Below are 24,587 nucleotides of genomic sequence, written 5' to 3' on the forward strand. Positions count from 1 at the left end.
TTTTTGGAAAACAACACCAACGGGATTGTTTTTTGATCCCTTCACTTTTTTCGAAATTTGGCATAGATTTCGAGTTATTTGCAAAATTCGAAATTTTGAAAATTTGAAATATATCACTTGGTAATCAAAATTTTGATGTAAACTTTTACTGTATCGATAACGTACCCTCAGAACTACGTAAATCCAGAAAATTTTCGGGGATTTTGGCTCTAATTGAGCTGTATTCACTGGACTATCATCTCTAATCGAGGTAAGAACTTTGTCTACTGTCGGAGCCACATTTCTTCGAAATCTTTCATTCAAATGCTTGACAAAGTTCTCGCCTCGATTAGAGATGATAGTCCAGTGAATACAGATCAATTAGAGCCAAAACACACGATAATTAGTCGCTGATTTTCTGGCAAATAACTCGAAATCTAGGCCAAATTTCGGAAAAAGTGAAGCGATCAAAAATGTAGTTTAAGAAATTTTCTACAAAAAAACAAAAATTTTCATGAATTTCTTACGAAAGGATTTTTTACCCAAAAAATGTTCGGTTTTCCCAAAACCGTCGATATTGTAGCGAAGGCGTTGCTAATTACGTTATTAAAGTAGGTCTGGCTATTAAATAACTGGGTTTTATTTTCCATTGATCGAAGCTGTGCTGGAAGTTTTGTTTGGTGAGTGCCTTCAGGAGCTCTAAGAGTTTTTTACTTTACCAGTTCCATCGACTCAAATCGGATCCTCGTCAATCATTCGGATGCTCATTGAACGATCTGCACGTGCAATTTGGTTGATTTCGGTTACTGTTGAAACGGTCACAAGGCGATCTTGACGCTGGTCATCTTCAATGCTGTCTCGGTCCTTACTAAAGCGCTTAAACCACTGAAAAACAAGCGCACGAAATGGATAGTTGTCCCCATAGGCCTTTTGTAACAAGTTATAGCACTCAGTCGAAGTTTTTTTTTTAATTTAACGATACGTTCGTTTCAAACCGCTACTGCACAAATACTATAATAGTGACGGAAACGTGTTTTGAGACGTGTATAGACAAGATATCTACCCGTATAGAGCGCCCTCTAGAGGCGCAGTTTCGTTATTTAATAGCCTGACCTCGTATTTCAAAAAAGCACCTGCTTGGTTTAACGTTAAATCTGTACACTTACAAAATCGACAAAGATTTATTGACAAACTTCGTTTAAATATTCGGAAGACTTAGGGAATCGAATATCAGTCAACAAAAATGAAAAAGTATGAAATTTCTTTTTTTTTATATATAATCATAAAAATTCGCTCAATGATAATTTTATTAAACGAGAGATTTTAACAATTCGAAAACGGTTCTTCGCATCAGAAGTTTCGATGAAATTAGTTTAATACGTAGTAGTTCCTTCCGGTCTATTTTTTCAACGCAAATTTATAAAGGAAGTGAAAATTTGTAATACATAATCTGTTCTTCATTCACTTCATCAAATGTATCTTAGAAATCTACGAATTGCAGTGCGCGGAAAACCAAATGATTCGGTTTCGATAAATTGACATTCTGGGCGTCTGCAGGCCAACTCGATGTTTATGTTGGACGGAGTATCTGCAGCGGTAGTGTCGGTAAAACAGGGACCTTTTTTCTATGCTATAAACTGTCTAAATGTTTGGTCATCTCCATAAATCGAATTCTGTAATGAGCCGAGCCGAACTCCAAACGTATCATCAATACATAGACTTAGTCTTAGAGAGCGCTCCAAATTTTTGGTAAAGCTGCCTCAACTAGTTCGACCACGTGACTACACCAGGACATATTGCTCCCAATCTCAACCCCGACAAACGAATTTGCGATGATGGTGGTATTCATAATAATTTCAAGATCGGTGGTGATCCGTTGCTGTATTGTTGATGTACGGAAAGAAAGAACATTCCTGGTAAACACCTAAAACCTTTCTTAGGTCAAGAAAGCTACTATGAAGAGGGTGGTTGGCATGGTTACCTAAATAAGTTTCCAAATTATGGAAAATGAAGGTTAGCACAATTGGCATGAGGCGTTTGAGGTAATTACGACCAATTTAGAGGTTGACAATACTAAATTAACCCCAATCAAACAATCAAACACGGTAATTTGGTTTAAATAAAAAAAAAATGAATGCTGTTAATCATATAGTATTTTTTAGTTCTAAATTGTGTTTTTTTGCGAATAAATAATTAATATTCATATTTCTACCATTCGGAAGAGTTACGAGTTGGGTAGCAATTAATTTTTATTAGATGAGGGTATAATTATCAATGAAGTTTATGTCTAATCAACCACAATAACGGACGGAAAGCGAACGAGCAGCTGCGACTGTCTTTAATTTATCCAATTTAGTAAAATGATTTTCAAGATCGTTTTAAGTTTGTTTTTAATATAATAGTTAAAGAAACAGAAGTCGGTAGGGAATGAATCATAAGACGTGACGTTGTTCACTTTAATAAATAAAATTTTCGTCATTAAATGAAAAATACCATTAAGACCATTTTCGTTTTCCCGTGCGCCACCAAGACAAATCCTGGGTTCCAAATATATGTTGTGTAACGTGTATGAGACTCCTACTTGGTTGGGCTGAACAAGAATTTAGTCATTTGCCTTTTGGTGTACCAAAGATTCGGACGGAACCAAAAAATCATGTAAATGATTGTTATTTTTGTTTGATTCAAACATAGACATAACGACCAAGTCCAAACACACCGTTCAGTACCCAAACTTGTTATCAGCCAACATTTTTGGAAAATTTTTGGTGATTTTAGAGCTTTTTGCTTGGGCTACTGCAATTTAATTTGTAAATGGGACAGTAGAGACCATCACACGAAGAAAGTATGGCCCAAGTCTGGGCAGAAGAATGTTGAAAATTATCCTTTAGTCAACCCTGACGTACATAAGTTTGCCACTGCACTCTCATCTGGATTTCATCCCCTAGAATTCGGATGTTATGAGTAATGAACAAGACGAAAGATATCATCAGATATCATTACTAGAAAAGCACAATTGAAGCAAAATAAGTTCAGGAATGCTAGCAGCTGTTGGAGACTTGGAGGGAACCAACCAGAAGCCAAACATTCACGAAAATAATAGGATAGGATGATAAAAAATAAAAAAGGGAAGAACTAGAAACTGGGGATAATAATTAGCTTCAGAAACCTAGAGAAAAATATATAAAAACCTCAGAATGGAATTACGGGGTGCGTAGAAGGGTCACAATGAAGAAACCTCTTTTGAGATGTCAAAATTAAATTAAGGGGTTGCAGTGAACGAAAGAATAGAAAAAATAGACTTATGAAGAGTAGGAGAGAGTTTGATCCCTTTTGGAATTTTTTCTAATATTTTGTATTATATGATTTTTCTTGGGTTGTTGTTAAATTAGTTTTTGTCTGAAAGTGGTTAAAATTAGATTAATAATTTAAGGCAGTTCGTTAGAACGTATTACTAAGTGATAATGGAGTGTTAATTAATTTTCTGAAAGTTGACGCAATCAATCAATAACTAATTAATCATTTAAATTAATGATGTGTCTAATTTATAAGCATATACAGCGTTTCTCCAAAAAATACTTTACAACTTTCAAAAACGTTGGGAGTTCAAATATATTCATGGAAATAGTTTCAGGATTAATTCCTTTCCAAGTTCCGAAGAATTTTTGACATAGTTGAGTGTTAGAAATGCCAAAAGGTACGTTTAGTCTGAATTGAGCGTAGAATATTGTATTTTTGAAAAAATTGTTAGTAAAAAATACGTTTTCTGCTACTTTCAATTAAAAAAACCATTTTCGACCACATTAATCTCACAAAAAAGCAATCCTTTACACTTTTTGATCAAAGAAGCGACTTTTTGGCTGTTTAAAACAAATAAAAGCTAATTTTTGGACAAATTTAAGGTAGATAAGCTTTTTTTGGAAAAATAAGATTAGAAAAGAAAATTTCTGACTGATTTGACTTAGAAGAGTTAATTTCTAACCAAGTTAAGCAAAGAAAATATAATTTTTGTTAAATTAAGCTAAAATAGCCAATTTCTGATAATTACAAAATGAAAAAAACAATTTATAACTAAATTAAAGCTAGAAGAGCCAATTTCTAACTAATTCAATTCAGAATTTGATTAAACAAAATTCAAAAAACATGAAAAAGTCAATTTTGAGTATATAAAACAAAGAAAAGCTAATTTTTGACCAAATGAAACTTATAAAAATCACTTTCTAATTAAATTAAATGCAAAATGATCTATTATTGACCAAATTTAGCTGGGAAAAAAGAAAAAAAATTGACTGATTCAAAGAAGAAAATGTAATTTTGAACAGAATTAAGCCAGGAAAATGTAATTTTTGTGCAGAACAGCCATTTTCTGAGAACTTCAAGACGGAAAAGCGAATTTTTGATAAAAATTTGAGTTACAAAAACCTACTTCTTGACAAAGAAATGTAAAAAAGGGAATTTATTACCAAATTTTACTTATAAAAACAACTTTTCATCCAAATTAAATGTGGAATCACCTAATTTTGACCAAATTGAGAAGCGAACATAAATTTTTGTACTAGGTAATTTAGCTCAGAAAATGTAATTTTACATCAAAACAATTCAAAAAATTGTAATATTAACCAAAATAAATTCAAAATAGACAATTTCTGAGAAATTCAACGAGGAAAAGCGAATTTTTGATAAAAATTTAAGTTACAAAAGCCCACTTCTTGACCAAAGAAATGTTAAAAAGGGAATTTATGATCAAATTTAACTTATAAAAACAACTTTTCAACCAAATTAAATGTGGAAACACCTAATTTGGACCAAATTGAGAAGCGAACATAAATTTTTGTACTGATTTAGCTCAGAAAATGTAATTTTACATCAAAACAATTCAAGAAATTGTAATCGAAATAAATTCAAAAAACTCTTAACCAAAAAAATGTCAAAAAAGGAAGTTTTGACCAAATTTAACTTATAAAAGTTGATCTGCAAAAATGAAAATTTTTTATTGAATAATTTAGTATCCCATAAAACTAAGTAAAACGTCAATTTTGAATTAGTCATACTTAGAAAATGTGATGAAAAAATCACAAAATCCCAAATTATTCCAACCTTACATAACTAACATTCTAACCTAACCTAACTTTACCTAACCTAACCTAATATAGAGATCGCTGTCGTAAGTATTTTGTTTAGAATTTGATATATATGAAAGAAAAAAACTCAATTTATTCTTTTAAAAGTCGTATACCGATTACCATGTGAAATACTGAAACTAATTTTGACTGTTCGCGAACCATGAACCTGGCTTTATGTTAAAAACGTTAAAACGGTTCTTGCACTTGTTATAATTATTTTTTAATTAAAATTTCGAGACACAAAACAAATTTTATCACGGTTGGGCGGAAATGGTAACATCGAACTTATTCTGAAATCAACATTAGGCGGTCATGGTTACGTTCGGAATAATTAGGTGATATATCAATGTGGAATTTTCAATAGATAAAAATTAGTCAGAGCTACACGAACTTAATACACTTTTTCTACCTAACAAATAAAAATGAAACGTCACTTGTTTATCAATCTCTCAAAAATTATTAAAAAAAAACTAACAAAACGTCAATTTTTATTTTTATTTCAAAAATTATTAAAAAAAAACTAATTATATAATTGTATAACAACACGTTCCGAGTACGTTCACCATTAAAAATGTCAAATTTTATTATGTCAATGTCAGATTTGACATATTCACATCAGTGTTGCCATATCTCAAAACTCAAGTAACAAACCTCGTACTTTAATACACTGTGTGTTTATAAAGTATCTTGGTAATTTAGCGATTTATGTTTGTTTCACACAAAAAAATATTAAATAGAAAATTTTGTTAATCTTGGAATTATGACCATTTTATATTTTTCTACCATGTTTTTATTAACGTTTCTCTACCAAAACATTTAATTTCAAAGCTTTACATATTATAATGGTTAAATTTGAAAAAATAATTCTATCCTCGGTTTAAATAACCCAAAAAAAACCTGAGCTCGGGTCATATTTTGATTGATGTTCGATATCTGGAAACTCTATCTGTTTTTCGTACAAAAATCTAGGGCACTAGCTCTATAGTCGTACAATGCCAAGTAAACTCATAGAATTATGGCAACTTTTAGGAGCAAAGAACTCGGTGTATTGTATCCAAGACGACCGCAATATGGGGTCGCTCCCAATATTGCGTTAGGCGTCACGATGATCGGCGCCATGATGACGCGGTTGGGGATTCGCCTGCTCTAATATCGATTCTAAAATTTCGGTAGACACTCATAGAATCGATCTGGATTTTAGTTAAGAAGAAATAAATTATTAAAAATTGTATTATTCGTAAATATGTTGAGAAATGAATTTATAAATACTTCGAATTCGGTTCAGATTCAAACGCAAAAATTAGTCGTTGAGAAACCTTAAACGACACGCTGCTTTTATTATCTTGGCATCCCTGTTTATTTTTTTTATTTTTATTTGGAAAAAACTCCAAATGAAACACACTCCCACCCACATCAATTGTTTTTCACGTTTTTTTTTAATTGTATAAAAGGATTATTAAAGAGTGCAAAATAAGCCTTCAAAATACAAACACCTCATCATTGGTCGTGACGTGAAATGGATTCATCGAGGTCCAATCAGAAGGTGTTGTGATTGGAATAAAAATCCTGTTTGTTTTGTGTTCCTAAAGCACTTTAAGATCCTGATTATTCTTCTGGAATTCATGATGATTGCATATTTTGCATCTAATCAAGATTTTACATTAGTTGAGGACAAAGGTTTTGTCATGTCTCTGAACTGTATTTGATTCTCTTCTTATAGAATTTTAGTACAATACAATAACTATAGAACGAGTTCTTAACTTTTACCATGACTTTTACCGATATTATAATCTATAAAATAACTGCCAAACTTGAAATAAACAAATACCAGACGTGGCAATAACTAGAGACATGTGGAACTTCTTTTTTCTTATAGGTGTTCGATGCCAGGATTCGAGCTGTTTTGTTAACAAAAGCTGCCGTGTTAGAATCCTCGTCTCTTATGATACAAAACACTGGCCTCAACCCCCCATGCCTGTCAAGCCAATTAATTGTTAAATGTAAACTGTTAATTGACTCTTACATAGTACAGCCATAAGATAAATATATAATTGATGATCTATATAATAAAATAAGTGTGACTTGTCATATCCTCTTGGCTTTGGCAATATTTGTATGACAGTTATCGACAAAATTTAACAAAATGGCTCTGTTCAAATAAAAAGGATGATAGTGATGGTTTTATCCAAAATGATTCTGTTAAAGAGGCTATTTTTGGATCTGACGACATTTAATCGATCATGTAACTGCTATATAAAAAACTTAGAGTTCGATAGATTCTCAAAAAACGTAAATTTCATCTAAGCAAGATCAAAAAAGACTAAAATATCTACAAGACACTTTTCAGCTAAATAAAGGAGACGATGATATTGACCAAAGACAAGCACATCAACAAGCAGAAATTGAAGTCACATCTTCTAAATAAATTCTTAAAGAGATTAAAGGAATTATGAATCCTAGAAAAAACCCCGAATTTGCTCTAATTATTGATGAAGTTTTAATGCAACTATCAAAAAATGAAGAGCTAAACTAATAAAACTAATCAATGTATTTTTTTTAACTAAAATATATATTTCTTGATGTCGAACAGACATTTGATCAAGTTTAGCTTCAGGGTTTGAAACAAAATTTTATATTTCATATTAGGAATGGACCAGAGACAACCTACTTTGATCTTAAGAACATTAATGCAGGAATGCTACAATGCAATGTATTAGGAACTTTCCTATACATATTGATCCTTTAGCAACCTTTTGAAACAATATTACCAAAACTACAGGTATCAATCAATAAAATTCTCTCTCATGGCCATAATAATGAATCTAGTTCGATCTAATCCCATTCTTTAGTGAGCGGTCCGATTTTGTGGCTGAATTTCTTGACCAAACTTTTCTGGTTAAGTTCATCCGATAAAACATGGCCAATCCAAAGCTGCAATTTCGATATCATATAAATACTACTGTAGCAGTATTTGGATTCAGCATTGTCCTGCATGAGGACGAAGTTTTCGCCGATGAAACTTGCGTGGGTAATAACGTGATGCTTACCAGAAACCCCAATAGCCACGTGTCCATAATGCGACACTGCGCAAATCTTTCTCCAGGTCTTCTCTAGACTTGTTATCTTCTATCTGTACCATGCAAGCACATTCTGCTTTCGTTCGAGAAGATAGTGGAGTCCCATGGTTCTGGTGAATTGTAAACGAATTACTCATTGGGCTGAGGTTAATTTGGGACCAATAGCTAGCCATTTTGACTCAAGGATAGTTGCCTCAAGTCTTTTTTTGACTGTCTAACACTTCTCGTGTTTTTCTGAAGTTTTGCTTGTGATTTGCGATTACAGAAGTGTCTTCTGGGTAGATTTTTTCCTCACAATTGTATCTGTTTCATAGTTACAAAATATCTAGAGGTAATCCAGGTCCTTGACACTGCTGGAATAACGACAAGACTAGAAGGAACTAATCCTTTCGAATTGATGGAATGAAGTTAGTTTTAAGATCAAATTGTTAACATAATGCAAGGTTGTCATATCTTCTAATCGAAATTATTTTATTATATTTAATTTTCTATTTACAGTTCTATGCTTACATGGAACCATCAAAATCGGCGAACTTCACGCTGGGAAATAAACAATGTACCATATTCGCGCCTATCAATGCGGCTTTCCAAAAATTGGGTGAAGTTAAGGGAGAAATCGAACCATTAGTTTTGTATCATATGCGTGAGTATCAATTTTTAAGTCAAAATAATACCAGGGCAGTATACAACTGAAGTAATAAGCTTAAAATTTCTTCTAATTCTCATAATTATTTACATAGTTAACATTCCGAAGACTACTGATCAACTAGGCAGTTCTTATACATCTCTGTTGACGGAGCTGTCAGGAAGTCCGCCGATTTGGATAACTCATGTCACTGGAAGCTACCACAATGATATATACGTGAACAACGCGAGAATATTGGTCAGTCAATCGAACGTAAAAAGTTCCGGTACGAACTTATTGCAGGTACTTAAAAATTCTTTTAATATTATACGAGGGTTACGCTACATATTTCGAGCTACAAGAAATCATTTGATGGTTGATACATTTATGTTGGAACCTTAAAAGTTGGAAGATAAACCAACGTCTCAAATGCTTCCAAACGTTTAAGCAGATTTTCTGTAAGAATCCACGCATCTGCGCTTTTCCTTATCCTTTTCCTTGTACGCGGATCAAAGTTGAAATCGTGGTTGCAATAGATTTGACCTTCGCACTAAGATTTTATCCATTTTTTTCTTTATTAATTATTATAAATTTTCCTACTTGATCTATGTATTCAATATTTTTTGTCTGGCAGACGGTCTGGGAGCCTTCGAACGAGCTATTTTTTGAAAAAAATATTATAAACGTAGCGTATATTTTCCATTCAATAAGATATCTTCATAAAAAACTTCATTGATTATCTCTTCAGAGTACAAATTTAAAAACAATGTGGGTAGAATGCACCCTTGACTTATTCCTCTTATTTCAATCTCAGGGGAAGTTTGGCGCGGATATAATTATCACCTTTTTCCAGTTCAACTTGATCGAACGTTTTTCCAAAATCGACAGTACATTTATAAATGTCGTGTGTCATATTCTCACATTTTTAACCAGAATTTGATTTCTAAATCAATGCTCCACGTGTACTCAATCCATTTTGGAAACCAAATTGAGTGTTCTCATTTACCAGGAATCACTTGTGTCTAAAACAGGAGAATAAGGTGGATGTAACTTCAATCTTAATACGATATCCACCATTATTTGACATTTTCCTCAGTTTTTTATCTTCAACGAATTCATTTTAAATAATTAATCTAAATGAAAAATTATCTGCGGATTTAAATTTACTTCTGTACATTTTCAACAATTAAAAATTGATTTGTTCAGCTGGGGATTAGAATTATTAGAAGATGATCCAATTGTGGGAGGTCCTGTGACTACTCCAGATAATTAATGGAGGAAATTGTGGACGTTAGAAATTAAAAATATAACATTGCATTACATAAATCCTCTAAATAGACATTATCTGCTAATGTCGCTGTAAAATTTTGACGATCCAACGAATTTTCCACGATATCTATAACGAATTGGTCAGATGGAATATTGCATGATGAAACAACGCTTTCCTCTGAAGCAAATACGATGGTTTTTGCTCGATTTTTTTCGTTTAAACGTTGTAAACTCGGTTAATACAAGCCGTTAATAATTTTCACTTTTCGGGTTTTGATTGGTCTATTGCCTTAATCGGAGCATAACCAACGTTTTCTGGATGGACAAACCTGCACATAGTTTTTCTATGTTCAAATTTCCTGATAATGCCTGTTATCTCACCTTTTCCATTTCGTTTTTGGGGTAACTGGGGATAACTTATATTATATGTGTCTTCGATTTATTGAATTGTTGTTGCAGGTGCTCCATAAAATTGACGAAGTTTTGAGTCCAACGATATCGCCGAGTTCTGTATCAAATCGAATTTACAATCCAACGGCTTGGGAATTTTTATATAGTTATGATTCGTTTATTGAGAATAGTCAAACGCCGTTTAGAATTAGGTAAATATTACACTAGTTTACAAAATTTAGTACCGTTTTAAATGAAGAATATTGAATAGTTTTGTTCGCCCGAACCAAGTAGATTATAATGACCATAAGTCACAAAAAACGGTGAACATTCTTCTAATTCAATAAAAAGTGGTGTCACAAATCACCAATTAGAAGGTTCCCACTATTTTGATGGTCCTCTAAGAGGATAAGTCTATTTGGACTTTCAGCCCATCAAGATAGATGGACAAGACATTGAGTGGAAAACAAATATATGGGACTCATACTAGATAGTAACAAACCTCAAAAGGTATGCAGAAGCTTCGCATGGAGGACTCGAAGTTGTAATCCAAAGATCCTACTATGGATGTGAACGGTAATTGTGACACCAATTAACACATATTAGGCATTAGAACTAATTTGAATACCACTAGTACCAATCTCTCGAATGTACAAAAACTAGCTTGCTGGATCATGAAAACAAACTCAAATTTTATTTATTTAATGCCGATTTGCCGATTTTTAAGGAGGCTTTGCTCACACTTTTCCCATGTTAAAATTTGCCGCACACATTCTTATACTTAGATGAAGGTCAAATCGAATCGAATTTTTCGGTTTTTCAACCGTTTTTGACGTGGAAGGGCAATCAGAACGTGAATCATCTTCTCGGCCATCTTGACAACGTTCATTCTACTCAAAAACACGTGGACGCGATAAACAATTATGACTTGCGGTTTCTCCAAGTTTCATGTGAAATTTCACGATAATCCGTTGATTTATACGTATACAAACGATGGCCACGGCTACACTGCTTTGACGAATGCGTGCTTGTCTGTAGCATCGCTAGTCTCGTTACTTAATAGCTTGATTTATTACAAACCACGGCTGTTCCATTTGCAGAAATTTTCTTCAGAGAGTTCAACAGAAAGGCAAACAAGACATCTTTAAGGACGAAGGAGGACATACTTTTTTCATTCCAATTGACGAGGGTTTTGGGGTACGTAAACGATAAAATTTCTGATTAACAATATTTTTTCAACTCCAACACAATAATAAAAATTATGAATAGCATGTAGGTAAGTGAAAAGAATTGATTCATAAAAATACTCGATGTCTTGAGAAATTCAAAGCATAATAAACTTAATTACTATAAAATATTAAAACTACTTACGATAAAATGATCCTGGCAACAAAAATAATTACAATTCAATCGACCAACACTTTTAAACCATTTTTGTTGAATATGGGTTTAATAAAAACATTAAGCAGTTGACTGCTTGATGATAACGAGGTTATTGTTGCCAGAAACGTAGTGTGTGCTGTTATAATACAGTTTTTATTTATTAGTTAAGAATAAAGTGAATAAATCATTTATAGGTTAAGCTGTTACATTATTACATAATCACTTGAAAATTCAGAGCATAATAAACTTAATTACTATAAAATATTAAAACTACTTACGATAAAATGATCCTGGCAACAAAAATAATTACAATTCAATCGACCAACATATTCAAACCATTTTTGTTGTATATGGGTCACTAAAGGGTTTATTTATTTACAAATCAGCTGATTCCGATTAATTTATTACATTTGTCGTAGAACGATAGGGCGGCTTCTATCGACGAGAAAATAATCGATGGTCATGTGATACCAAAACAAGTGTTATTTACAACCCCAACGAGAAAAGATGTTCCATATCAAACACTCGCCAACGGAGACAATACTATCAGGGTAGTCATTTCATTTACCCAAGAAAAAAGAGGCTCGGAAATTGTCAGTAAGTAAAAATTTATACTTATACTCAAGTTCGTTACATAAATGCTCGATAGGATTTAAATCCGGGGTACGAGCTGGCCATTTCGACATCCTGTAAATACTGCCGCACGAAACCTGCAGAAAGCGGACGGGCATTGTACTGTATTAGAATAAATTTGACGTTGAAACGACGTGATCCCGTAAAATTTCTTCTAAGTATATATTCGCTATTGATACCCCCGCTAAACCACCAGTTTCAATAAAAACCAACTCGATTTTTGCTACCATTGAAATACCCGACCAAACCATCCGGGAATCTTCTTCAAAAGCCACGTTATCTTTTAGGCAACAATCTTTCTTTAGACCTTCAGTAGACTCGTCTTCTTTTAACACCACCATTCAGGTACAGTCTACTTTCGTCTGAGAAGAGAACGGAGCTCCATGGCAATTTCTGCCCAAACCATCCGGCAAGCTCGTCCAAAAGTCACGATTACTTCTATGAGTTACTCCTCGAATTTTTCTCCAGATCTTCTGTAGACTCGTCCTCTTCTAACACTACCATGCAGGCACAGTCTACTTTCCTCTAAGTAGAGAACGGAGATCTATTATCCGTCAGTTCAATTCAATCTAGTAAATCGTAGACTTGATGAGCTGGGGTTAATTTGGGGTCAGTAGCTGGCCTTCTCGACTCCAGGCTAACTTTTCCAAGTCTTCTTTTCATTGTCCAGATATTCACAGTCACTTCTCGCGTTTTTCGGAGCTATTGTTGAACCAATGGGAGCTGGATTTCTCAGCATCAAGGCAATACTGTTCACCACACCAAAGTAAACATAATTTCGAAAAATATCTTCCTAAATTAGTTTTTTTCTATCTGTTATCAATTTCATATTATTTCACAGATTATGTTAAAAGTCACACACTTTTCGGTGACGGTAATCACACCCCCGGCGTAGTTCTCGCGCAAATAGTTAAAGCCAACATTCCAGTTAAGAACGGTGTAGTTCACTTGATCCAAAAACCACTCATGGTGGTCGATAGTTCCGTGAGGAAGTTACTAGAAGTAAGTATATCTTTTTTTTACATTAAAAAATCATAGCAATAAAAAGATAGGTTATAATTTGAATATATATTTTCGTTCAAATTCCAAAGGAAAAAAAAACTTTGATACTACCCATTAAATTTATTTAAAGGAGCAGATGGATTATATTTGCAACGTTGGTAACGTTGCTAGACACGACAATATTCCCGAATATATCCAGGATTATGAGCCGGATTACTACCAGAGATTCCCCGAATTCATACAACAACCTGTATGTTTTGAAATATATCGATAAACTATAGTAATAACAAAATTATTCAAAGTGATTGTCGTATCGTGTTGTCGTACAGCTTATTGATTACAAGGTGGCTCCAATCAAAAACAAGTTTCAACTTGCTACAATCGTACCTGCTGGGAACTTGTTTTTTTTAACAAAAGATAACAAAAACAATTATTTTTGCACAACGTATACTTTGGAGTCATTTTGTACCATAGATTTAAGAAAATTATCGATTCAGGAGAGTTTAGTACCAAAAAAAAATCATAAACGTTTGTTAAAAGTATAAAAGGTGAATCGGAAAGGCGTACGACGTGAATTTGGATCACATGACATAAGTCAGAGTCCGAGGAAAAGTGTGATTGGATCGTGGGTCAGAAAGTTCGAAGCTACTGGTTCCAGTCTCAATCAGAAGCCTATGGGATGCCCAAGATCAACAAGAACAGAAGACATAGAAGTTAGAGCGTCAGGTCAACGTAATCCTGGTCTATCGACTCGCAAGCGATCAACCAATAACCTCTTTGCGTCGCATTTTGTCGAACGCTTTCATAGTTTCAACAATATTCTGTTCACTTGAATGGGCATGTCAATTGAGAGAATTGCCGTTACTGGGCTGTAGAGAACCCACGTGGCAAGCATCAAAAGCCTCTGCATTCGCCGAAAGTGACCGTTTGGGCGGCCATATCACCGCGTGGAATTATCGGACCCTATTTCTTTCAAAATCAACAAGGACAAACTGTCACTGTAAATTCTGAACGATATCCATGTTAAGGGATTTTTTCTTTCCGCAACTGCAACAATTCGAAGTTTATAATCGTAGGAGATGGTTTCAACAATATGGTGCGACATGTCTTCTAATGCCTTATTGGCGGTCGTTTAACCAGATGTTTGCTGGGAAATTGATATCTCGCCGAGGTGACATTGCATGGACGCCTAGAAGTCCGGACCTAACACCACCGGATTTTTTTATGTGGGGATACTTGAAAAATAGAGTCTACTCCAATAACCCAGCCACGCTTAATCAGTTGAAGATCAACATCTGAGAAGAAATAGCAGCTGGATGATGTTCTTTTTAAGAAATGAATTTAAGTCTATAGATTCAGCAACACTGATGTCAATATGTCAAAACTGACATTTACATCATAAAATTTGACATTTTTAATGGTGTGATAATTTTCTATGATGTGATTAAACCAACCGCAGCCGTCGATCAACCAAAAAACTACGATGCTGTGCTTAAATTTATAGTTCTACTCGCATACATTCAAAATTGCGTCAAAATTTTGCTTTTAAAAAAGTGTTTGATATCGTATAATTTGAGAACCTCTCAAAAACAAAGCTCGTACCGATTAGTGTAAAAAAATGTTGAAAAAATTCAATATCAGAGACTGGAGGTAAACTCAATCTCTGAAGACAATAATTTGGTTATCGAAATGCGCGATCAGGCAGTGTAATCGTGTACGTTGGTCTAGACGTCAACAATTATTTGTTTCCAATACAATCACGTGTCTTTTTGTTGTAAGAACAAAATGTAATATGAAAAAAATTAAATATTTCAAATTTAATGCTATTAGAGAATTACTTTATTTATAAATGAGTCACCTTGTATTCAGAGCTGAAAATCCGAGCTTGGCTAGCTAATAAACGCTATAAATAGCTTGCTTATCATACAGTATAGATACAAGCGTAAATATTGGCAGCATTGGTGTAAATATAGTAGAAATTATAATACAGGGTTGGTAGAAAATATATTTTTAAATAAAATTGGACTTCCCACTACCGGTTCAATTTGTACAATAAACTACACGAAAATTCAAGTTTTAATACGCGATATATAATTTTAAATCAATGGTTCTTTTAACTTTTTACTCTTAGGTCTTTTTCTTGCTGAATCCTCTTGATTATAAATCTCTTTCGATAGAAAAATCAAAATATTTTTTGATAAAGACCGTAGGTCTAAAAGAGAACTGAAATAAAGACGATTTATCAAACTCTGTCTGTCTGTCCTTTGTGAAAACCGCAGTTGGAAACCATTTGATAACAGCTGGGTAGTCTCAGTACCCAGATTTGGCTTAAGATATACAGTAAAACCTGGTTAATTGGGATCTCAAGGGACCAAGACAAAAATGCGTATTTTTGGTATTATGAATTTAATGTAGCTATGAATGTACGTACATAATGTATTGCTCGAAGAAAAAAACAAAAATCTAGATTATTCTAAAAACTAATACGCAAAAAGATCATATTTTATAAACATGTCTCAGCATTTATTTTAATATAAAATATGCTTACTGTAAACACTATCCTACTGACTGCGCCAGTTATATTTTCGAAAATTTATTCTTAAACATTACAATATTTTTACAAAGTTGAATGAACAGGAGTAATTTCACAAGCGGATTAACCACAATTCATTTATTCTATCGAGAAACAGGTTTCAGCAACTAGCAATCAAGTACAAGCAAACATAACCAATCACTTTAAGTCATAAACTTCAGCGTACTTATATATATACATGAAGAAAAATCTAGATTTTTCTACAAACTAATATGCAAAAAGATAATATTTTGTAAACATGTGTCAGCATTTATTTTAATAATAAATAGGATTACTGTAAACACTTGGTAATGAATTGTAGTTAATTCGCTTGTGAAATTATTCCTGTTGTAAAAATATTGTAATTTTGAGTTTAATAAATTTTTAAAAATAAATTTTCGCACATCGAAAATATAACCGGTGCAGTCAGTAGGATAATGTTCACAGTGATCCTATTTTATATTAAAATAAATGCTGACACATGTTTACAAAATATTATCTTATTGCGTATTAGCTTTTAGAAAAATCTAGATTTTTTTCATGTTGATAACTATGGTATAGATTATGATTTAAAGTAATCGATTATGTTTGCTTGTACTTGATTGCTAGTTGCTGAAACCTGTTTCTCGATACAATAAATTTGATCAAAAATACTAGAATTATTAATATTTGACATTTCGAAATACTTGTGTGAAGTTTCTAAAACTTCCATTGCCTCCCTGCACCTGATAAAAGTTGTAATTTTTCAGATACTGATAACGTTTTATATTTACGTTTGGAAATTTTTCATTCCCTTGTTCTTATGTCAAAACCTGAGATAGTACTGACAAAGCATGGGCGAAAAACGACGCGAAATGTATGTAAACAAACATGTCAAAATGTGTTAAAACCTGATTAACTTGTCTCACTTATACAAGGTAATTGAGCTACAGAGTCTTAAGTCTCATTTAACAAGGTTCAAAAAGTCCCAACAACAGAGGTAATTTAATGAAAAAGAACCGGGAACTCATTGCAACTCTCAATAATTGAGGTTTCTCACTTATCCAGGTTTAACTGTATTTCTTAGACGTTTCAGTAAATAAATTTCAGTAACCATGTAAAATTAGATAACACATTAATCAAAGTTTTCCATTTAACATTATCTTTTTCCCACTTGAGCAAATATTTAGATAGATATTCTTATTGTCATAAATTAATGTGTATAAATGATTAGATGCTCAAAAAAAAAACTCCGAAAATTGCTGGTTTCCGAAGATATTTCGAACGAAAAAATCCAGTTCCTCCAAGACTTTAAAGAGAAAAGCGTCGTTTTTTGCCTAATGTTAAAGAAATAATGATTGGTTGGAATTTAGATCAAATCCAATCAAAATAGCAAGATAAAGCTCTTATTCAACGGTGCCAAATATAATGCACAACTCCAGATTCAACTGACCAAAACGAATAGTTGAAAAAAAGATTGATGATTCGTGAAATATCCACAGGTGTATCATCTCCAATTCCTCCATGCGGAGTTTTTACAAACCAGAGTTTTCGTGGCTTCTGCTTTCTATTCTATTTAAAAAAAAAACTTTTTTTATTTTTTCAGAAATAATAGCAAGTTACGTAGTGGGTATACAGATTTTCGCAAATAGATATTTATCATGTCGTTTAGTTGTCCATGGAAAAACGACAAACTTTAGTTGTATATACAATTAAAACTTTTATATAGAAAATTTTTTAAATATTTTTTGTTTACTTTATTTTGCTTCTGAAGCAATATCAGGTAATTTTCCTGTGACATAAAGTGTTTGTCACTAGTGTTTTTTACTATATAGTCAAAGAAAAAGGGGTTCTAGGATGCGAATTCTAGTTGAGTCCCTAAATTTTCAGTATAAGTATCCAAAATAACATTTATTGGCAATCATCTTCAAAGTAGGAGGTGAATAAATTGTTTTTTCTAAATTTTTGGAAAAAATACCACAAATCAAAGTTTTTTATCTTCTAATTTTAACAAAAAACGCCGTTAATTAATTGTTAGATTTATTTACATGGTTTAATCAATGATTTGTTAGTAAAATTAGCTTTACATTTAGTTAACGCCATCTAGTGGCAATAATAAGATGATTTCCTTCCAAAAACAGTGATTTTCCAACAGGATAAAGTACCTTCTCACACTTCAGAGATCGTCATGGCTAAAATATACAAATTGCACTTAAAATGAGTTGATCATCCACAGTGTTCACACGATCTGACCCTCAGCGACTTATTCCTATTTCCTAACCGTACAATTTCTTCAGCAAGAGACAGATATTTATCTTGTTTCTTTGTTACTTTGGAAACCTTTCAGACCACCCTCGTAAAACGCCTATTTAATTTACTCAATTGAAATATTGAAATAAAAGAATGTTTGATTACAACTCATTTCATATGGTATTATTTACAACCACTGCTCTATAGATGTTTTTTACCACTAAGAGAAAAAAAATTTTCCGGGACTCACTCACAAAATTCGCATCTAAGGACCCATTTTCTCGGACTAATAGCCCGGGAAATGTTAAACTAATAACCAAATATAAATATTATCAGTAAAATTAAGAAAGAGCACAGAAATGGCAAATTTTGTTAATAATAAATTGTTTAGGAGACAATTTTTTTATCTTATCTTATCACTTATGATAGGTGATCATAGAGAATTGCGAAGGGCTAAATCCCTTGATGTTTTGGTTCTCCAACGAACATCAAACTATGATTAGAGAACGTAACTTATTCAATGAGTTTATAGGTTAGATTTCGCTTGTCTCATATAAATTATTTACCCAACTGTATAGAACTTTATCCACGATGTGGATAAAGCTGATATGTATGACATCTCCCTAGTTAGTAGCATCACCGTAGCTTCCATAACCACCATAACCATGTTCTAAATCGGTGAAAGTGTCCCGCTACTCATATGACGTACGAATATGTCAAATCTGACCTTGTCATCATAAAATTTGACATTTGACAATGAAAGTTGTTCCTGACAAGGAAAACAGAATGACATCGATTTCTCTATGGTGCTCGGAGGCATCATCTCAAGCTACCGTATTTCGCTGGTCCAAAACTGTTGTGCCAGAAAACGTATTGTGACATACCGTGAGATCGATACGTACTTCGGCATACATTTGGGTTATTTTTGTTTAGACTTGCGATTAATGCACGATAGTTCCATGGTTTTACCAATTTTAAAAGTAACAAGTCTGAATTGTTGCAAACGAATGCAATTTGTATACTAACTTCACGTTCTTGCATCTTACAGAGCTAACTGCGACGAATGAATGGCTTTTGGGGTGGGCAAAAACTTTTTGACCGGTAGTGTACATACAATAATTACTCTATGAATAGAACACGCCGAGTCACAACCATAGAGATATGACATATAGAGTAATACGTCTCAATTAAAATGAGAATCATTTATGTATATCTATCATTCTCTTTTGTTGCATACTCTAACTTGATTCGACGGTAAATTTCTTAATAGACAAAGACATGAATACATACAATACACGAAACATCCTTCATTTAATTATGAAAGCCGAAATCTACCACTCGACATAACTCACAATGTCTGTCACTCATAGAACAAAAAGTTCTGGATTGTCATGAACCATCTTTTCTTTCATAGTAGTTTCATGATCTGGGATATAGTGTAGTACTGTACAGCGTAGAGGAGCTTAAACGTTGCATTGCGGCAGCCATTTTGAGTCTGTTGATTTAATTTTTGATAAAGTTTGCCATTTCAAAAGATCTTCACATTTCTTGGTCTAACAACCGAAAATTAGTTCACACTGCATGTTATATAAGTAGAGGTTAGTTTTTAAAACAATCCATAAAACAAAAACCGTTGTACGTTACGAACTTGCTGCGTTTATCGGATGATTTGAACCTGTAAAGCTGATTTGACGGGTTTGTACCACTCCAAAATAAGAAATCCTGATAGAATGAAGTGTTAAACAACCAGGTCTGGCAAAAGCTGCTCTGGGTGGGATTCAATGTAAATGTGTTAAGATTAGCCATTTTACTGTAAGCTTCTGGATCACCCATAAGTCGAATTGCTCTGTATGGAGTCGATTATATTCAGAGTATGCTTGGGAACAGTGTTCCGATTGTGGTAGCAACATTCCAAGAGTGGCTTTTATAGAAGTTTTTGTGAAGCTGTCCGACACACGATTGTGTCTATTGACTAAATTCGAAGTAGTAGACGACAGCGTTCTTGGTAAAAACAGCAGTTTGAGTCTTTGCTACGTCAAGCTCGATCAGATTGTTTCTACCCCATTTAAGAATATTTTCAAAATCGGTATTAACGGTAGATATAGTAACTTTATCTTGACTGAATCACTTGTAACCATAATTTCAATCTCCATGATAATAGTTTGATGAGTATCTTGTAGGTCTATATTCCTACTCATCAAAGACCAACAATCAACGTCAACTCTGAAACTTGATGGGATTTAATTACTTGTTTGTAGTATTTCTTGGAACCTTTTAATTATTTTGTAAGAAGGGGATATAAAGTTGGTTGGGTTCAAAATAAAACAACAAAAATAATATCGTATATATTCGATTTATTATATAAAGAATTATGTACCTTAAAACGTGTTATTATGGGAATACTAATTTTATTTATTAATAACGTTTTTACAAAAAAAAATATATATATAAAATGATATCAGACTTATTCTGTTATCAGGAACAGGAAGGACGCATCCTGAGCAACTTTTTCAAAGCTATCCAAGACGCGGGTAAAGAGGGAGAAAAATTATTGGAAACGTTAGACAAAGGACACGACGTAACTTTATTCGCTCCTTGTAATAAAGCGATGGAAGGCGATTTAATTTTGAAAAAACTTTTAGAAGACCCCACTAAATTAATAGATATACTCAAAATGCACGTAATCGTAGATAGCAGATTATATCTAGAGAAGATATTCCAAGAAGGACAAGTTAGGGTAAGCAAACACGATTTTACAGTTAGAATGATAAGTATAACAAGAAAATTCAAGAGAAAATATTTCGTAGCCTTTTCAATTCCCTACTTTGAATACTGGAAAAATTCTCTACTTCAACGTCGTTTCCTCGAACACCAACAGAACGTTATCTGTAGAAGGAGGTGGAGTAAACGCGACTGTTATCCAACCCGATCTAGCCGCAACCAATGGTATTATACATATCATAGATAGAGTCCTAGGAGTACCTTACAACACCATATTGGATAAGCTAAGGGCAGACCCTATGCTTTCGTAAGTTATTAATGTTTCTAAATACATTATTTAAGTTTAATCAATCTTCCATATCTGCTCAATTTTCAATCATAATTTGGCGTTTGCGATGTCGTAGAATCCATTTATCGAAATCCTAGTTATTAATTTAACCCAAATTAAACTTAATTAAACCTGACTTAATCGAATCTAAAGGAAAGTAAACCTAATCCAAGCTAATCTAATCGGGAACCTAACTTAAAATAAACCCAACCTAATAGAACCTAAAGTAAACCCAACCAACCTAATATAGAATAAACCCAACTTAATCTAAAATAAACTCAACCTGATCAAAAGTAAAGTTAATTTAACATAATCGAAGATAAAAGGAACCTAATCTAACCTAAAAAACCAACTAACGTAAGGTAATCCTAACTTAATCGAAACTAAAGGGAACTTAAATTAACCCAAAGTAAACCTAACTAACCTAATCCAGAATAAACCTAACTTATCTAAAAAAAATTCAACCTGATCGAAAATAAAGTAAATTTAACCTAATCGAAGATAAAAGGAACCTAATCTAACCTAAAGTAAACCAACTAACCTAAATTAATCCTAACTTATCGAAACTAAAGGGAACTTAAATTAACCCAAAGTAAACCTAACTAACCTAATCCAGAATAAACCTAACTTATCTAAAAAAAATTCAACCTGATCGAAAATAAAGTAAATTTAACCTAATCGAAGATAAAAGGAACCTAATCTAACCTAAAGTAAACCAACTAACCTAAATTAATCCTAACTTATCGAAACTAAAGGAAACTTAAATTAACCTAAAGTAAACCCAACCTAATCGAAAGTAAAGTAAACTTAACCTAATTGAAACTAAAAGGAATTCTAACCTTATCGAAGATAAAAGGTACTTAACCCAACCTAATCTAAGCTTAAGTATATTCAACTTAATTGAAGCTAAAGGAAACCTAAACTACTCGAAACTAAAAGAAACCTAATCTAACCGATGGTAAACCCAACCTAATTAAAGCTAAAGTAACCCTAACCTAGATGAAGGTTAGGAAAATATAATCTCATCGACGCCAAAGTAAATCTAACCTGATCAAAACTAACCAAAAAATGGATCTGTTTCTCAGTCTGTTTAACAGTATTTCAATGTACGTCTTTAGAAATAGTACACGACATAGTCCGGTAAAATAAGGTCGAAAAATGACCCTAACATTAATTTTTGTCAGATAGAATATTTTTGTTTTCAAATGAAAATATATTGACACCCAATATTTTTCCTGAATTCTCTAAAATAGACTACAACTATTCCACTGTCGATTGCATCAAAACCCCATCTCGAAATTGTTTACGCGGCCGCCATTTTGAATTTTCAAAATTGGAAAACACCAACTTTTTCAGAAACATTTTCTATATATTCCCATGTAATATCACATAGATTTTGCTGTTTTTACAATAAATTTCGTATACATTAATAAATTTTCGAATTTTTGTTCAATTTGCGAAAAATTGAGGGCAGAAAACAATTATTTTCAATAAATGATTTCATCATGTTATAGGGTCTAAGATTTCCTACAATTTTAATATGTACAACTTTTCTGTATGATTAAAAATAAAAGATATATCACCAAGTGCTTGTAAACCTCAAGAAAATGATTGCAATTCAATATATTTTCAACTAATCAAATAAAATCCCATTTTTTAAAATACTTAAACAAAAAACAAGCTTGAAAATTCATGTTTGTAAATAGCTTCGATTTTCAAATTCACTAAAAAATTTTATGATTTGTAATTCTATTTATAAACTAGGTTAACATATGAACTAGGAAATCTTCAGAATTTCAACTATCAATTGAACAACACGAAAAAACAATTCACTTACTTTGTACCATCAAATAAAGCATGGAAAGATGCCGAAGTTGATCTGCCATCTGCCATTAAGAAAGTATTCATGAAAGAATACGCTTTTCACGTAAGTATTATTTTATTTTAGTACATTATCATTTTTTTCATCGTATTTCTTCTTTATTTGAAACTAATTCATAGAGATCACCATTTTATTTTCTTTGCTCACTTTTCAACACAATGTAAATGTAATTATGAAACATTAGATCAATTAGATTTTGAAATGATTCATGTGACGAACTGATATTCTAGTAATATATTATTTATAAAAAAAATATTTCAAAAAGAATGAAAAACCGCTTATTTAGATCGATGTATGAAAAATATTGTTAAATAGAAGTAATAATGACAGCTCACAGAAAGTGGTTTCTTCTTTTTTTTATAAGGTCTCTTTTATTCTTTGTCCTACAGTCATATCAAAGATGGGGGCTACCAGCCGTTCTCACTTTCGCGAAAAAAGAACAGAAACAGAATTTTTTTTACTTGTTTATGTATGGAGAATTTATATATCGGAAAATTTCACCCGTTTTTTTTTATTCTTAGGCGACGGCAACATTAGAACGTCATTTGGTTGTTTCTAACGAATCTTATACCATGGAAAGGATCAAACAATTATCCAATGCTACCAACACTTACGGAACGTTCGGAACAAGACGTGACGTGAATCTGCCAACGACTAGAGGCTCTTTAGCACTTTACATCGAAGAAAAAAAAGATAACAGTAAGTTTTAGAATGTAATTTTCTAAATCATAAATGATTACATTTTACTACGAAATTAAAAATATATATTATACGAGGGAGATTTGACGGAAAAGTGCCTTTTTCGTAAAAAAAAGTTACTTCCCTGCAGAAAGGATTTTAAATACGTTCAAGCTTTTGATCACCACTAAGTATCGTGGCACCCAACTCACAGATTTGTAACCTGTCATGCGAAATATTTCACACCCTTTCAGATGGACGTTTTCAAAAGCAAACAATAACATTGTTTCATGGGATGGAGCAATTTTAGGCAACTAGAGAAACCGATGAAAAGTTACATAAATATTAATTGTTTTTCCACGTAAAATATAATGTTTTCTTTATATAAGTAATACAAATTCTCCTATTTGTCAAATTTATTTAAAATATTAACACAAACAAGACGGAAACTAACAATATAATCACATAACGAAAGTTACATTTCCGTTAAATCGTCCTTGTAATCCACTGCGTCAAATTAGTGAAAAGTTTCGCGTTTAGTAACATGAGGTACGTTCCACGATCTCGAAACCATTGAAATTCATTAATATAAAACGTTGTACACGTAAGCTATAGGTGAAAGCATCATAGACCAAGAATATAACCGCTTGGTAAGCACGTGCAGTGTAAAATTAAAAGTTGGCACAAAAAAGTGGCTTT

At 32.7% G+C, this 24,587-nt stretch overlaps 1 protein-coding gene across 4 annotated transcripts in view; it reads left to right on the forward strand.

Annotated features, from left to right (window-relative positions):
* The window catches only part of LOC130893721 (fasciclin-1), a 34,444-nt gene that overhangs the window by 3,088 nt on the left and 6,769 nt on the right, over positions 1-24,587 (forward strand). For 2 of the 4 annotated variants that reach the window (XM_057800045.1, XM_057800044.1), the window contains exons 2-12: positions 8,675-8,819; positions 8,917-9,104; positions 10,530-10,672; positions 11,561-11,657; positions 12,263-12,440; positions 13,318-13,478; positions 13,609-13,728; positions 20,759-21,016; positions 21,087-21,307; positions 23,093-23,255; positions 23,732-23,909. In XM_057800045.1, coding sequence (XP_057656028.1) covers positions 8,675-8,819; positions 8,917-9,104; positions 10,530-10,672; positions 11,561-11,657; positions 12,263-12,440; positions 13,318-13,478; positions 13,609-13,728; positions 20,759-21,016; positions 21,087-21,307; positions 23,093-23,255; positions 23,732-23,909 — 1,852 coding nt within the window. The remainder of the gene's footprint in view (positions 1-8,674; positions 8,820-8,916; positions 9,105-10,529; positions 10,673-11,560; positions 11,658-12,262; positions 12,441-13,317; positions 13,479-13,608; positions 13,729-20,758; positions 21,017-21,086; positions 21,308-23,092; positions 23,256-23,731; positions 23,910-24,587) is intronic. The other 2 variants (XM_057800047.1, XM_057800046.1) reach the window with 1 other exon arrangement.

Source organism: Diorhabda carinulata, chromosome 5 (genome assembly GCF_026250575.1).
Source record: "Diorhabda carinulata isolate Delta chromosome 5, icDioCari1.1, whole genome shotgun sequence".
NCBI lineage: Eukaryota > Metazoa > Arthropoda > Insecta > Coleoptera > Chrysomelidae > Diorhabda > Diorhabda carinulata.